The sequence below is a fragment of the Paramacrobiotus metropolitanus genome, unplaced genomic scaffold (genome assembly GCF_019649055.1).
Source record: "Paramacrobiotus metropolitanus isolate TYO unplaced genomic scaffold, Prichtersi_v1.0 Parri_scaffold0000075, whole genome shotgun sequence".
In the NCBI taxonomy this organism is placed as follows: Eukaryota; Metazoa; Tardigrada; class Eutardigrada; order Parachela; family Macrobiotidae; genus Paramacrobiotus; species Paramacrobiotus metropolitanus.
This window is the reverse complement of record NW_026570295.1, coordinates 151074-167801: the sequence shown is the minus strand read 5'-3', so window position 1 is coordinate 167801 and position 16728 is coordinate 151074. Positions and strand designations below refer to the sequence as shown.

The 16728-nt window shown below is 41.5% G+C and overlaps 1 protein-coding gene, 1 long non-coding RNA gene and 1 pseudogene across 7 annotated transcripts; 2 read left to right on the top strand and 1 right to left on the bottom strand.

The window, feature by feature from the left end:
* Nucleotides 1–100: 100 nt before the first annotated feature.
* On the bottom strand, nucleotides 101–7336 carry LOC129595220 (uncharacterized). 4 transcript variants are annotated; one of them, XR_008691281.1, is made up of 6 exons: nucleotides 4285–4391; nucleotides 4132–4196; nucleotides 2858–3081; nucleotides 1873–2755; nucleotides 1618–1755; nucleotides 101–500 (listed from the first exon to the last, which is right to left on the bottom strand). It is a non-coding gene; the product is annotated as an uncharacterized LOC129595220 (long non-coding RNA). The 4 variants fall into 4 exon arrangements; XR_008691283.1 differs by lacking the exon at nucleotides 101–500 and having other exon boundaries at nucleotides 805–1755; nucleotides 1873–2071; nucleotides 2632–2755; XR_008691282.1 differs by lacking the exons at nucleotides 101–500; nucleotides 4285–4391 and adding an exon at nucleotides 7158–7336 and having other exon boundaries at nucleotides 805–1755.
* LOC129595219 (charged multivesicular body protein 5-like) lies at nucleotides 2311–4213 on the top strand (annotated as a pseudogene).
* Nucleotides 7337–12692: 5356 nt separating the features above from the next.
* Nucleotides 12693–15459, top strand: LOC129595247 (uncharacterized). 3 transcript variants are annotated; one of them, XM_055492184.1, is made up of 4 exons: nucleotides 12693–12744; nucleotides 13428–13648; nucleotides 14007–14144; nucleotides 14453–15459. In XM_055492184.1, the coding sequence occupies exons 2-4, from the start codon at nucleotides 13540–13542 to the stop codon at nucleotides 15220–15222; spliced, it is 1017 nt and encodes a 338-aa protein (XP_055348159.1). In that variant the 5' UTR covers nucleotides 12693–12744; nucleotides 13428–13539; the 3' UTR covers nucleotides 15223–15459. The 3 variants fall into 3 exon arrangements, with proteins under 3 accessions (XP_055348159.1, XP_055348158.1, XP_055348160.1); XM_055492183.1 differs by lacking the exon at nucleotides 12693–12744 and having other exon boundaries at nucleotides 13194–13648; XM_055492185.1 differs by lacking the exon at nucleotides 12693–12744 and having other exon boundaries at nucleotides 13194–13648; nucleotides 13726–14144.
* The last annotated feature ends 1269 nt before the right edge of the window (nucleotides 15460–16728 follow it).

Sequence of the window (16728 nt, the reverse complement as noted above, 5' to 3'; positions counted from 1 at the left end):
ATAACCGGATAATGTTGGTACGACCTACCGACCGGTCTGGCCGGCTTGGTAGTTTCTCGTTTTTTCATTCCTCACAATTTATTGTTACTTGTACAAGCAAATGCCATAATTGCCATTTACATTTAAACTCAAATACCAATAGCTAGAACAAAATAGCGGTAATATTATCGGTTATATATGACTGACAGGTAAATTTCGCCGCAGACGTCGCACCATTTTTTAGTTGTCGGAATCGTAACCAAAGTCCAAACACTCGCAGTGCAATAGCAGCGAAACAAATGCATCCACTAGTGCCCTGCAACGGACTAGAAAACTTCGTCCAGTCCGGTCCAAACTTAAAAAAATTTATCCGAACCCAGTCCGACTCCGAATTGTAGAAATCTTACTCCGACCAATCCGATCCGTAAATTTTTTGGCCACTCCGAACCCACTCCGATCCGCTCCGAAAATTTTTCCCAGAAATATTTAATACAGTACGATCGTACTCGTACACATCTTAACTTAACAGTATATCAAAAAATTTGTTAGACATTTTGACGATAGTAAAAAGACAGACTTCACAGTTTGGTCTTTTCTTGGGCGTAAAATATGTTACTTTAGAGGTTCTAGAAAAAAAATTTTTTTTTCAAATTTGAAGTTTTTCTTTACACTACAGTGTAGTAGGATTTTGGGAAGGTAGCTACCTATTCTGGGAAGGTAGTTCTGACAGTGAGAACAGGTAGCTAACTTCCCAAAATCCTACTAAGGTAGGATTTTGGGAAGTTAGCTACCTGTTCTCACTGTCAGAAATCTGTATCAGATGTTTTTATTGTGTACGGTTCTACCCACGGATCACCTACATAGAGGCCAAGGTAAAAACGAGGAAGGGATACTTCTAATCGTCCGCAACTGTAAAAAACGGTAGTTTCATGTATTCAAACCTGTTCTTTAGGGTTAGTTTAACATATAAATATAATATTATTATTATCGTTATCACCGGTACTAATCGAATTACTAGTGCTACAACTTTAAGAAATGAAAAGCCGGTGCCCAGTTAAATTGTCTGAGCCGTGAAACCAATGTCGGAGAGCGTAATTTTGAAGTAAACATACAAAAAGTATTTAGTAAAACCATAACGACTAATACCACCACAGCAATCATAAAACACTCTAATTTTAAAAAGTGTCAAGGGAATTAGCAAGAGAAAGCGAAAGAGAATTAAAAACAGTTAATTAACTAAACAAAAACAGATACTTTGGCATTGTGGCACAGTATGTTAACGCAAATGAAGCCTCGTGCGAAGCTGACGAAGTACTGTACTTTGGCATTGAGTACGTTAACTCAAATGAAGCCTCGCGCGAAGCTGACGAACTACTTTGGCATTGTGTACGTTAACGCAAATGAAGCCTCGCGCGAAGCGCGACGCTGTCGAAGTTTTTTGTTTGCAAGGTGCGCGAAATTCAATAAAAATTAATTAATAATATTTATTACGGATAATTCGGAGTCTTGATTGCATCCGAATCCGATCCGGTCAGATGCACATAAACTCCGAAACCACTCCGAGTCCGAATTTTGGAGAGTGGAATCCGTCCAATCCGATACGAAAATCGGAGTGGATTCGGAGCGGTTCGGATTTACCAATCCGGTGCAGGGCTCTAGTGCCATCCACTGTTGATCGCTTCGCCAGCGCTTTATCGGGTCTGATCGGCTGCAGTGATCAAAGAACGGCTGCGCACATCCGCGCTTAAGTTTCCTATGACCTTTGGCCGTCCACCCCTGGCGATGCACTTGAATATATCAATATGATTTGATACATTAATACGTTGTAGCGTCCCAACCAGCATTATAGCTACAAAGGTCACCACCAGCAAGGAATTAGCAATAGTAACTCACAGATTTCTCACATTCCCTGAATTGGCGTGGCTTCTTCCCGGTGGTCATCCTGCACCACCACATAGTCCAACGGCCACGTCCACATCACTGGTGTTGCTTTTATTAGCCTTTTATAATGACCAGCGTGCGCGGCAAGCTGCCGGCCGTGCCGAAGTGAAGTTACCTGGCGAACATTCTTCAGTTGGTCCGGTTTCATGAACTAAAAATTCAAAAACCTGACCACTCGAAGAATTTTCGCCAGGCAGCTTCACTTGGGCACGGCGGCCAGCTTGTCAGCGCACTCTGGTCAGTGTCCACTGTCCAGCACTCCAGCAGGCAGATGACGTTGTCGTGAAGGTAACTGACACCCCGCAGCGACTGTCGTGTATATAATGCGATGCTTGTGCGACTGACAACTGTTGCTGTGGTCGCAGCTCGCAAGTGGAGTCTCGAATCAGCATTTCTTCGTCAATTTCAATTTTTCGCCTATCTTCTTAGTATTTTAATTGGGGTTTTCGATTTTCACTGTGCAAGTTATTATTGGGCCAGAAGAATACATCTTGGAAATCCGCGGTATATACTATACAGTACTCGTATATTCACTCTTGCATGGTTGATAGCGTAACTGCCAGTGTAAGAATTAGTACCCTACCATCAATTTGAACCGAACTATTTTTAAGAAAATGAATTGTTTATTTGGAGCGGGAAAGCCAAAGGCCTCTCGGCCTACTCTGGCGGACGTGATTGCCAGTGTAAGGATGGATTATTAACAATGTATACGCGAATATCTGTTTTCTGCGTTCCTGGGTGAGATATTCCAATTTCGATGATGGCTTAAATACAACTGTAGGTGGAGAGTCGCGGGGAGTGCATTGATCAGAAGGTATCGAAATGTGATGACGATCTGAAGAATTATAAAGGTCAGATGAACAAAGTAAAGGAAGGATCGTCCAAGGTAAATTGTATATTTTGGTAGGCAACTTTAAAACTGCTAATAAATGATTACCCCGAGTCTGAATTCCCCGATTATTATGTTTCTTTTCTTATTAATTATACTGTTATGCAGCATTTGCTGATTTTTAGGATGCCATCAAGGAGAAGGCTCGGCGAGTGCTGCAGCAGAAACGAAAGTACGCTAAGGAACGGGTCAGTTTCACCCTACAGACGCTGAAAGACAACCAGTGCACTCTGGACGCGATGAAAGCAGGACTCCAAGGATACGAAGAAGGCCTATAAACAAGTGGATATTAATAAGATCGAGGTAAACGTGCAGCATCAAATTAAATTAAACCAGAGCAGAATGCTGATGGATACGCCAACGCCAATACGGGCCATTTCAGGGCACCCGATGGTGCTGTATATAAATCGTTTAAATGTCTATCATTTTAATTAGTGTGTACAGCGCTGGCTTTTTATTCTATGCAGTGGCCATTGCCGAATAAAATTAAATTTTCATCGATATACTGTTTGTGAAATGTTCCTGGGGGTTTTTGTTTAACGTAGCACAGTCGATGCCATCGGATTTCGCTGTATTATTTTTTTTAAAAAATTGATAGGCACAGTGAGCGATTTTTTGGTGGTTTTTAGGTACTAGGGCAGCTACGTATGGCGTAAATTATTTGGCATTTCTGCAGCTTTTTATGTATCATGCCTGACAAAGTGTTGCGAACAATACTTGGTAGTTGATACTTGGTTTTATCGGTTTACAGCTCCTCGTAATAGCCCGTTTTCGCAAGGTCAAGCTAGCAAATCGAAAAACCCTATATTTGTCGAAATCCAGTGGTGTTGCAGCCTGTTTCGTTCCCTGTTCCCTGTTTTAGGATGTTCAGGACGAGTTGGCAGAGTATCTGGACGAAGTAAGTGATGTGCAGGAGGCTATATCGCGGTCGTATGGCATGCCAGAAATTGTTCCTGAGCAATGGTTTTTAAAAAATCTTTTCTTAATTTTTCGTTTACAATCGAGATTCGCGGATAATTTATTCTTTCGTTTTGTGTAGAAACGTTAATATTTTTGTGTAATTATTAGTGTTTTCCATACAGGATACGGTACCTGAGCTGGTCACGTCATCGCCTACTTCACTGATTTAATACCGTGCAGACGTAACTTTGGTGGTAGATTTCTGTCGATATTTAGTTGTCAGTGATCAGCTCTTTTTAGAATTGGCGGCGCTGGGCGACGAGCTGGCAGTGGATGAGGACGCCATGCAATTACCTGGATCAGGCTGTCAAGGCGCCGGGTGCGCCGAGCAAGAGCCCGCAGCGGATAGTTCAATCACTTACATGTATGCCCCTAGTGTCCGGCGGGGTCTTCCAGTAGATGAGTTTGGATTGCCTCAAGTCAGCCGCTAAAATATGCAAACGATCTTCCTCATTATTCTGTAGTTCATCGTTTTCGTTAATAGGTTAAATGGACTGTTCACTGTGCTTACTTACTGTGCAGTGTATATATTATATATCATCTGTGTTCTGGCGGTTTTAAAAGTCTTATGTGTTCGGTCAGTATTTGTGAAGCTCGGCTTGTGGCGTATTGCTGCACCGTGTTTTTCTCATCGTGCCACGAATGGGTTGCTTGGGATTTTGCCGTGAATCCGTGAATCGGTGAAAGGTCAGTACTTTACATAAAGTCAGTACTTTATGTAAAGTACTGCCAATACTTTATACCTCCCGCATGCCGTGAATCCGTGAATCGGTGAAAGGTCAGTACTTTACATAAAGTCAGTACTTTATGTAAAGTACTGCCAATACTTTATACCTCCCGCATGCCGTGAATCCGTGAATCGGTGAAAGGTCAGTACTTTACATAAAGTCAGTACTTTATGTAAAGTACTGCCAATACTTTATACCTCCCGCATGCCGTGAATCCGTGAATGGGTGAAAGGTCAGTACTTTATGTAAATGGCAGTGGTGTTATTGGCAATGGTGGAATACTATCGGTGTTATTGTTATTGGCACAATAATACCCATTCTTTAGGGTAAGAACGGTACGAGTAGTTGTTGTGTGCAGCAGTTTTTTTTAATTAAAATTTTAAACTGTTATTTGAGTCGGTTTAGGTGGCAGCGATAATAATTGCGTAATCAGTAAGTGTTGTCTGTGTATGGTTGTTTCATTGCGAACGGCCCTTTTTGCATTGATTGTGAGTCGTGACCATTCATATTAATTTTATTTTTTCGGTTTGGCATTTTCTGCTTTAAAAAAAAACTAAATTATATCGCATATTCTAGTTCTAGTTCTGTCTTAATTTTTGCTCGTTTTGAGTTTTGCTCGGACTGTAATGAAAATTCATCCCGTTTGAATGATTACTACGATAATTTCTTTTATTGCTGCCAATCAAATGGCTGTGAACGAGCCCTCCGATAAGTTTAAACTTTAAACCTTTTTATTTACTGATCTTATTAGGTACCGGTTTAAAATTTCTGATTTTTTTGCTCCATGCAACCGTACTCTGAAATTTTTTACAAGATCACCTTGAGTTCCGGCTGTACCGGCACCGGCATCTGTGCACGGGACCCGGAGCAGATAATTATTAAAACAAAATGCATGTGACACAGTTTCCAGACACGCTAAATCGAATGGCGTTAGAAGTTTTCGATTAATTTTTTGGATTGTTCTGACCAGATCGTACGGGGTTTTCCGTTACGCCATACGCCATACTGATTAAACACATAACATTCATTTAGCTGGTGGCGGATGAATTTCTCTATCTGATGATTTCGCTGTGAAGATTAGTTTGTTAGTTTTCATCATGTTTTCTGAGATTTTAAAACGATTTATTTTAGTCTATAAGGAGAACTTTTAATAATATTGATAGGGTTCAAATTTTTCGAGTTTCTTTCAGGCAGAACTCCATAAATTCACTTGTCTGCACAATGTTATAAGCCAGAGTTTGGAGTGCGCAGAAATGAATGTGTTTTTGCAGGCACCGAATTAAGCATTATGTAGTATTTAGCAGTATACAGTATCGGCACTATCGGGTCACTTCCTTTAATTCATCAGTAAATCCTCTAAAAGTGGGTTGTACTGTAAAATACTATAAAGTTATTATGGTAAAGCTGGGTTTTTTTAAGTAGGAACTCTTAAGTAAAAATTTAAAACTGAACAACACATGGACTTTACAGTGTTTGTAGTTCGGTCACTTGCTTACTCACTTGGCTAATATTGTACCAGACAAAATAACTCGCCCGATGTGCCCGTTACGTTCGACACGCCCGATACTAACATCGTAGCGGAGTGACTTGCTCGTCGGTGTAGAGCTAGTTTACTTACTTGTTTATCAGTTCAATTATTTACAAAATTACTAAATCTGGAAGCAATAAAAATGCTGTCCCATACATGCTCCATGGGTCGATTTGGTTGTTAGGTCGTCGCACACGACGAACAGAGTATATGTAAAAGAATAATAAGTGCTTTCTTTCCAAAAATGATAAGTGAGTAACTTACGTCGAACCATACTGGCAGTTTCTAGCGAATGTTTTCTCATACGAAGTTATACGAGTAATATCTGAAATTATTATTCGTTTAAACATAAATCGACAGATGGTTGGCAGTAGCAGCGCGCCGTCGGGTATTCGGATATTTTTTTTTCTGTTTGCCATTTCTTGCAATCCAGCAAGTTTACGCAAATACAGGTACATAAGGGTCTTTAAATAAGAAATGCCGCATAAAAAAAATACTGATTCTTACCAAAAGCACTGTTTATCAAAAAGAAATTACTGCATTATTTTATTTAGAAAATTCAAAATTGGAATATTTTTATCCGAAGTGGCTATGCGCAGGCGTTTCGTACTTGCGGTGTTATACTGCGTACTTACTGTACTGTACTTGCGGTTGTACTGCAGCGGTATACCTTTACTCAATGTACCGTAAGTTTCGTAGCAACCATAATAAAGTGCCGCTGTACGGTTAAATCGTATAATATTAATCGTATAAGATTACCATAATAATAGTATAATAATATTAAGGTCATATAATAATATTGGCTATGCGCAGGCGTTTCGTACTTGCGGTGTTATACTGCGTACTTACTGTACTGTACTTGCCATAATAATTACTGTAATTGCCATAATAATTACTGTACTTGCCATAATAATTACTTACTGTACTGTACTTGCCTTACTTGTATATTACCATAATAATAGTATAATAATATTATAGGTCAAAGCTATGCGCAGGAGGTTTTTAATTATAGGAAACTACTGCAAGTACGAAACTACGTAAGTACGAAACTACTGCAAGTACGAAACTACTGCAAGTACGAAACTACGCAAGTACGAAACTCCTGCGCATAGCCACTTCGTGTTTTTTTTACCTTCCCTGAAATTTGTTTGGCCCCTGGCGGCCGGGGGGTGCACATATTGGCGCAGTCACAGTCCGATAAACTGTGAATCATAATAACAAAATTTCATAACTGGTAATATTATACGATTTTGGCCAATAGTTCTGAAATTAATTAAACTTAAAGTGTACCGCAATAAACTGCATTCTGAAATTAATGGTATGTTTCTGGTGTAACAATAAACAGGTGCCATGATAAGTACTATATTTTGCTTCGATCTAGTAATTAAACGCTACTTCCGACACAGCTGCTGTTGTTTCCATGCAACTGAGAGCATACGCTTAACAGTTTCGTGTGCTAAATTGCTAGAATTAACTTTTATTTTTTATTTGTTTTGTAACCTATGCAATTTTTTTACAATGATGAAAGAAGGCGATATTTTTGAAAGCTATGATGATGCATTGAGTGCCTTAAAAGATTACGAAGCAGAAACGTATCAACTGTTTGTTGTTTCCAGCGGCCATTCTAAACTTTCTACCGATGACCCCTTGCACGGAACACTCAAATATGCTTCTATGAAGTTGGTGTGCAAGCATGCTGGGAGTTATCGTGGCCACAGAAAAGAATCCGCAGTGTCAATTAGAAAGACCCAGGCTACGTTCAAAACCGGGTGTACTGCTTACGTAAAATTTAAGTTGTTTGGTGATAAAGTGGTGGTTTTAAAACTACCTTCCCTGAATGACCACAACCATCCCGTGAAAAAGTCGCTCTACCAATTCTATCCAGAAAAGTTTACGCGAATCTGAATGGCAGTGTCGGGGGCGATGACGCTGCTGAAGCAAACGGAAGTGAAGATATCGCTTATGATAACACTATGCCGGACGATGCTGCTAGCGAACACAGCCAGCAGGCAGAAAATTAAGAAGAAGAGGAGAGCGAACTGGATCAAGAAGAGGAACCTGACGAAGAAAAGGAGACCGAAGAAGAATCCGAGAGCGAAGAGGAAGATATGTATCAACAGCTAACTAAGAAGCAGAAGACTCATGGATGATGGTTCCGCTGCGTAAAAGCATTAATTTGGCTATCAAGCATTTGAGTTCCTGGCATTAATAATGGCATTATTGGGTTACTGAAACTAATATTAATATTCTAACTGTTAACATACTTGAAATGAATTTCAGCAATGTTTGTTAATTTACTTTAAATACTTCATTTTGCGATATCTTCACTTCCGTTTGCTTCAGCAGCGTCATCGCCCCCGACACTGCCATTCAGATTCGCGTAAACTTTTCTGGATAGAATTGGTAGAGCGACTTTTTCACGGGATGGTTGTGGTCATTCAGGGAAGGTAGTTTTAAAACCACTAGTTTAAGGTAGTTTTTAAACTGGATCAAGAAGAGGAACCTGACGAAGAAAAGGAGACCGAAGAAGAATCCGAGAGCGAGGAGGAAGATATGTATCAACAGCTAACTAAGAAGCAGAAGACTCATGGATGATGGTTCCGCTGCGTAAAAGCATTAATTTGGCTATCAAGCATTTGAGTTCCTGGCATTAATAATGGCATTATTGGGTTACTGAAACTAATATTAATATTCTAACTGTTAACATACTTGAAATGAATTTCAGCAATGTTTGTTAATTTACTTTAAATACTTCATTTTGCGATAACTTCACTTCCGTTTGCTTCAGCAGCGTCATCGCCCCCGACACTGCCATTCAGATTCGCGTAAACTTTTCTGGATAGAATTGGTAGAGCGACTTTTTCACGGGATGGTTGTGGTCATTCAGGGAAGGTAGTTTTAAAACCACCACTTTATCACCAAACAACTTAAATTTTACGTAAGCAGTACACCCGGTTTTGAACGTAGCCTGGGTCTTTCTAATTGACACTGCGGATTCTTTTCTGTGGCCACGATAACTCCCAGCATGCTTGCACACCAACTTCATAGAAGCATATTTGAGTGTTCCGTGCAAGGGGTCATCGGTAGAAAGTTTAGAATGGCCGCTGGAAACAACAAACAGTTGATACGTTTCTGCTTCGTAATCTTTTAAGGCACTCAATGCATCATCATAGCTTTCAAAAATATCGCCTTCTTTCATCATTGTAAAAAAATTGCATAGGTTACAAAACAAATAAAAAATAAAAGTTAATTCTAGCAATTTAGCACACGAAACTGTTAAGCGTATGCTCTCAGTTGCATGGAAACAACAGCAGCTGTGTCGGAAGTAGCGTTTAATTACTAGATCGAAGCAAAATATAGTACTTATCATGGCACCTGTTTATTGTTACACCAGAAACATACCATTAATTTCAGAATGCAGTTTGTTGCGGTACACTTTAAGTTTAATTAATTTCAGAACTATTGGCCAAAATCGTATAATATTACCAGTTATGAAATTTTGTTATTATGATTCACAGTTTATCGGACTGTGACTGCGCCAATATGTGCACCCCCCGGCCGCCAGGGGCCAAACAAATTTCAGGGAAGGTAAAAAAAAAAGATTTAACCGTACAGCGGCACTTTATTATGGTTGCTACGAAACTTACGGTACATTGAGTAAAGGTATACCACTGCAGTACAACCGCAAGTACAGTACAGTAAGTACGCAGTATAACACCGCAAGTACGAAACTCCTGCGCATAGCCACTTCGTGGGATTTTCGTCATCTCGAAAGTTCTCTGACAGAATATGGAATTTCGACCAGCGATTGAAATATCACGCTTGAAACACATTTTAATTAATGGTGACCTTTCCGTTTGCAACCTTTCGCTCTCTTTCACTCGCTTCACGCTTTGTGTACACTACCCTGCCCTCGATATACATGCTTGCTTTATTCGCTTTTCACATTCCCAAGAGCAAGCGCCTCGAACTCCCTGGAGAACACTTGTATGAGCGCAGCCCCTATTGTTGTTCCAATCATTTTCCCACATAGGAACATGCATGCCTGTGCTGCTGTGCACAAAATCAACTTGAACAAAAACTGCGTTTTCGATCGCGAATTTGCATTTAATATTCGCACTAGATTAGCATTTCAGAATTGGAAATGGTGATGTACGAGTACTCTTAATACAGTGGACACAAACCACAGGATCATTGCTTACGCAGTAAAAGCCATAACAGAGGCCGCGCAAAACTGGCTGCCTTTACTCTTTAGCCGGTGTTTTACGTGGCCGTTAACGACCGGTTTCGCACTGGATACCGCTATGATGATGTTGTGTGTAGCGGTTTTTCAGTCGAAGATCCGATGAATGGCCATTTTGTGTCGGCACCGGGCATCACCAAGTTCAGGTTGTCGATTGCTGTGCTTTCAAAGCTGGGTTATATAAGTGGATGAACAGGTACTCGTACGTACCATTACTTACATGGAATCAGATACATATTTCGAATATGAAGAATATGATAGAAGAACACTGAACTTTGAATACTTCCAGTATACCTATGTAGGTACGCAGCTACGTAGTTTAATTTACTGTACTTTGATTTACATGACTTGCGGCTTTGAATACCGATTATTAGCCACCAAGTGGCGCGTTACATGAGTTTCTGATAACCGCAAAACGTGAGGGATCGGTATTTTGACCCGTATATCCAATGCAAAGTGGTCGGTTTTTGTGGCCTAATAAAACGATAGTATTTTAAATGCTGACAATAGCAGTAACCGGCCAGGAACGCAAAATGCAGCTGGACGGTATTGCAGTCATTTCCGCTCATAGTCTGCCGCTAAGTAACAGAAAAGCCGGGTGGGTTTGTTGTGTTACCGTTTTTGAACACTGGTCCAGCGTTCAATTCACCGTTCATCAGTACGAGGAACATGCGCTCTGAAATACCGTAACCAAGTTGCACAAGTTTGCGCATCCACAGTTCTCGGAAATCAAGGGCAGCCGTCCAAGGAAATCGCAGTTGAAGTTGAGCTTTAATTTCTTGCCACATTGTTTGCTGTTTCCATTTACAATATAAGAATTCCACAATATTCTTTACAAGCATTAACCCGGTCGACACCATGCATCGATGCATGCCAATTGGTACAGTGGGGAACTTTGCTTTCTGTAGCTGTAGGTAACGTAAAAGTCTGAATGATTTTCTTGTGAACAAAGGATGCTAAACAGTAGGTAAAAAACAAAAAAAATTAACAAACAGATGTTAGTAGGGTCCTGTGGTTGAGTGAAGTTGACTAAAAGCGAGCTAAAGGGGCTCGCGGAGGTCTTGGCTACCGACCAGGAGACTCCCGCATCAGATAATTATGCAAAACAACACACTGTAAGTATGCATCGGACTTATTCTAGAAATAAATAGGTCAGACAAGCGTAACTGGATACCGTTCGCATACGGTCCCTGAGAAACTTTGTGCCAATTTTGGCACGCATGGGTTCGATACTATTTTGTGCCCAAAATGTTAAAATTCTGCACAGAAGTACTCGAGCATGGCAAAAATCAGCATGTCCAGTCGAAAAATTGTAATAAATTAGCTCTTTTTAATGATGAGGGTTTAGTGGTCCTCGAAATAACCACTGGTCACTCTGGGTCAAAAAATTAGAAAAACGGCCTTACTGACCAGTAGCGCAAAAACTAAAATACTATGTACGCTAGCACGATGCACTAACAGTTGCTTCATGCATCTCCACAGCACAAATTGGTTGTACAGAAAATGTACAACAAGGAGATAAAAATTAAAATGCTCATGGATGTCTTGTTATACCATACCGACGTTTGACGCAAACATGACCGGCTGGTTAACAGCGGGCGCCTTGTAGCCCCGGTCACGGTCCGGTGTTTTCCTCAGTTCTATTATGTCTGCTGTGTAAAATTGTAAATGCTGAAGCGTCAACATAGCAGATATGTACCTGCGGCTGATCCAGAACCCCTATTTGTGTAGAACTATACCGTGCATATTTTGGCTTTGTTCCCATGCGTGCCATTTTGGCATCGTTGTATCCTGCTTGACCTGTCAAACAAATTCCACAAAAAGTAATTTTTCTTAATTAACTTTTTCGATCGAGGAGTACTGTATTTACACAAGTTTAAGAGCCACCAAAATGGCGGAAGCGTAAACAATATCGCGCGGCTTCTTTGAAGTTCAAAAAAGCCGTCGGATATTCTGCGCGCACCCGGACTTTTTTGTGGCTCTTAAACTGGTGTAAATACAGTACCAGTTTTCAAATCGGTATTCCTATTCCTTCTGGTACCCGGTTAATCCGAGCTCCTCCCACTTGCTACTGCTATGATGTCATTTGTATAATGTCATCCGGAATGCCATCACGCCCGTAGGCGTGTTCTTCCCACGAGTTTTGATTGCATAACCTGTTGTTTATGTTTTGCTATCTCTTAAAGCCTTTTGTGTTTGGCATTTGCCGCCAATATAAGCGCGACTGCGTCGCGAGTTTTGGGAGCGGCTTTTTAGTAGAGAGTTTCGAGTCACGGAAGTCACCAATAAAGTCCATCGCAGTACTCACAGCAAGAGTCTGTTTTCCCTGGTAACAAAGTGGCGTGAAGTTGATCATCATAACTTGTGTGACCCAAGCGGCTAAGCAACAGCATTTGCATGTTCAATGTAGACCCGTAAAAAGGTCACCATGTGTGCCGACTGTGCTATTTTTCATTGTCCAAGGTAATCTTGAAAGGTCAGTTTGAGGATTATTATTACAAATTGTGGTAAGCTGCAGACCAAAAAGGTCAGCTCAAAATAATGTTTTTGACGAATGCTATTGAAATTGACAAGTACGTACCTAAAGCATTAGAAGGTCAGTTTTGATAAAAAATTGAAGCTGATTGTAAAACTTTATAAAATTGTTGTCATTTTGCATTTAATTCAATTTTGATGACCTTTGTTTGAAATTTTTAAACGGATCCGTAAATGTTGAGTTGTGTAGAGGTAATTCAAGAGAAGATAGTAATATCGCGCAGAACAAGTAAATGTGTTGGGTGTAGCGTGGTCTGACTAATCACGTAACTGCACTCATTTATTGCTGAGCAACTCGATGAGAAAGTGAAAACCACAGATAAAGAATAGAAAGAAGTACTCACGAGATGGCTGTTCACAGTCGCCATGCTTGCAGAAACGGTAGGCGAAGCCACCCCGCGAGGTGCAAATGCTGTTCCTAAGTGGATTCGCTTCGCATGTGCAACCCACCCTTATAGCATTCATTCGAATACTACTCGACAATACAGTAACAGACATGGAGAATATTTCATTTGCCTAACGGTTTTTTCACTTTGTGAAGCTACCTGAACTTTCTTGACTTCCTCAATAATTTGTTATTAAACTTCTTTAGCACCATAATCATTTCATTTGTGACTTCCCAAGGTGTAGCCTGCATCGAGCGCGAGTGCTGCAATTCCCACTTGACCATCGGATAGAAATACCATAACACCATAAAGACTTCAATGTCCACGGAGAAATATGATCATAAAATTTAATGATACAGCTCAGACTCGGCACAAACAAGAACATAAAAGATATACGCAGACGCAGTCATTCATCGCTAGGCACTCTCCATGGCCGTGACACAGGCAATCAACAAGGAGGTAATGACAGTAACCGTAGTGCAAATCTCAGTTAACGTGCTCAGTGCAAAGACTTGGTGTTGATTTTAATTTTACAGTGACACATTCCCGTATAGGCGGAGATACTTTGTTACTGGTCGGCGGCACGGGGGTGATTTTGTTTTCACGGCCGCAGATCATAGAAAAATTGCATAGAAATTAAATTAAATCGAAAAATTATTCTACAAGCTCTAGATTTTATACAACCGCTTTGTCTTTCTGGGGGTGTCAGCGGTACCAGTTGTGCAACTTGGCGTATGCAAAGTAAAAATGGCAACGACTTGTCGGTTTCGCCGTTTGTTGTTCGTGTGGTTGCTTTTTGGGATGAATTTTGAATCAGGTTGCGGGAACACAGCAGTGGTAGCACTGATGGCAGTGATCTCAAGACGACGTTCTCTTATGAGAAACAAACCTCCACCTGTGAGCACCGACCCTGCCAACGCTAATCCACGAGGTGCCTCTCCTGAAGACCTGTCGTGTAAGTTTTTGTTCGAGCAACAGCGCGGGTGATGCGTGTTCATGTATTGTCTGTTACCAATTTTACGTCACTAATTCAAAAAAATCTTCGATTTTTTAATCTTGCCCACTACTCTGTATGTGTGCAAACATAAAAGATCGACGCAACTGCTTAACAGCAAAATTGCGAAAGTTAGAACAGTAAAGACTTCGGTAATCTCGCTCTTTCAGACAATTTCCGTAGCGTTAGAAACAGTACTTCTATACGTGTTATTCATGATCTTGATGAATTAGTAAGTCTCGTCTATGTATTTCTTGTGCTGTTTGAAGTGCTAGCTTCTGTTCTGGATGCCGAGCGACTAGCTCAACACAATGTCGTCACCTTCCCGAATCCAGACGCCATGCAGCTTAACGCCGACCCCGAGCCCAGCGTCGAGCGACCCCTGATTGGCCAGCGCCTGACCCTGACATGCCGTGTTGGCGACCCTCTGGCGGCACTGATGGGTGACATTGTGTGGACCCAGAGAAAGCCCTTCGCACTAGCGCATTATCTGCACAACAGTCAGCGATACGTGGGGCCGGACATCAGCGTGATCAGCCACGGTAACAGCCTGGACATCAGCAACGTCACGCACAACAGCACGGGAACGTACACCTGCTACCAACGCTGCCCAGCGACGTTTCTCTGTCCGCTGCGGTCCTTTACGCTGCTTCCCCGACCGCGGGACATCGGTGACATTTTTGCAAAGCCGTTGGATATCTCGCTGTTGTATCCCCATCGGCAGTTCTCCGCCACGTGCTCGCTGCAGTTTGACTGTTCGCCGGATGCTGACGCGTACTTTATCTGGAAGTACAACGGAGCGTTTATAGCGGCGCCGAGTCGTCATTTTCTGCACAAGCTGGACAAGTTATTTTACAGTCCATTTGTGCAAATCACCGAGTCGAACTGTCAGTCGGAACTCGATGAACCACCGCATTGTGCCCAGACAATCACAGTCTTTTGGTCAAAGCCGCACAGCGGCGGACAAATCGAGTGTTGGGCGCGGTCGGACACCGAGCAGGAAACGTGGTTCGTTCAACGAGGAATCGTGGCGTTCTGATGCAGTGCGACGGCCATTCTCTGAAGCATTAACCTCCAAGCCAGTTCAACGTTCCAAACAGTTAGCGTTAAACTGTACATATTTATTAGCATTTTATCGAATTATCATTTTTGTCTAGGTGTTCGTTCGTGTTATGCTTAATTCTACGGTTTATCATTCCGGTACTATATGGACAGCCACTCGCCCAAGCACGACAATTTTAATCTATATTTATGTTCTTTAATTTGTTCATGTCACATGTTAATACGTTGCCTACTTTCGGAATTGATGAGGTGGTGATGGCAGTTGTTATTATTTCTGGGCATTAGTAAAACAATTGGCAGGTTCCACGAGTAAAACAATTGGTAATCTAATTGGCAGGTAAATTTCGCCGCAGTCATCGCATCGTGTTTTTTATTGTGAGAATTTCAATCAAACGTTCTCACTTTCTACAGGGTACAGCAGTGAAATGGATGGGCAAAGCATCGATCGCTTCGCCAGCTCTTTATCAGGTCCGACTGGAAACAGTGACCAAACTTTGATGAATCTTACATATGGGCTCCCTATGGCCTATACACTAACATGTAAGATCACATATCCGTTCTCCCGGCTAGTCATTAAACAGCGTTGTTACGCAGACCATGCTCGAACCAGTAAGGCTGTCCGATTCCACTTTCAATTAGTATTTATGTTGTGCATTGTGCTGCCCGCCGCCCGGAAACCCAGTTAACTGACAGTAAGCCAAAAGTAGCTCATATATAGATTTATCGAATTATCGCAATATAAAGGTCACCATTAGCAAGGAATTAAAAACGATAGCAGTAACTAAAAGAATCACACATCCTTCGAACTGCGGCTTAATCTTCCCGCTGAACATCTCCCCCACAGTACAATCCAGATTCCAGCGACCCATCACAGCACTGGCGCTACCGATCCCACAGACATTGTCCTGGAGGTACCAGTAACTGCCGCCCATCGGCTTTTGTCGCGTGCATGTATGTGCGATAATCAATAAGATAATGCGCTGACTAATATTATTGACTGATAGCGGTTGCCGTGGCCTCTCCTTGAACTAGTCGCAATTGGAGTCTCAGTTCAGGATTTTCTTCTTTGATTATGGTCAAAGCTATTATCGCCACGGAAGTAGAATAGCTGGCTGACCTGCAGCATGAAGTCACTGCAAATGCGCATCCGCAACGAGCCTGTGTGTCAGATTTCCAGGTTTTTATCGTTCTATGGGTATGATTGTTCAACCACCCGAGATAGCTGCTCACAAAGATCAAGCCTACAGATACGGTACGCGAAGCCACCCCGCGAGGTGGAGTTGCTGTTCGTAAGTGGATTCTCTTCGAATGTAAAACCCATCCTAATACGTACAATTCGCTCATCGAAAGACATGGCGAATATTTCATTTGACTATTGCTTTTATTTTGCAAAACTACCTGACCTTTCTCGACCTCCTCCATAATTTATTGGATCAAACTTCTGCATCAGCGTATTTATTTCATTTGCGACTTTCCAATGCAT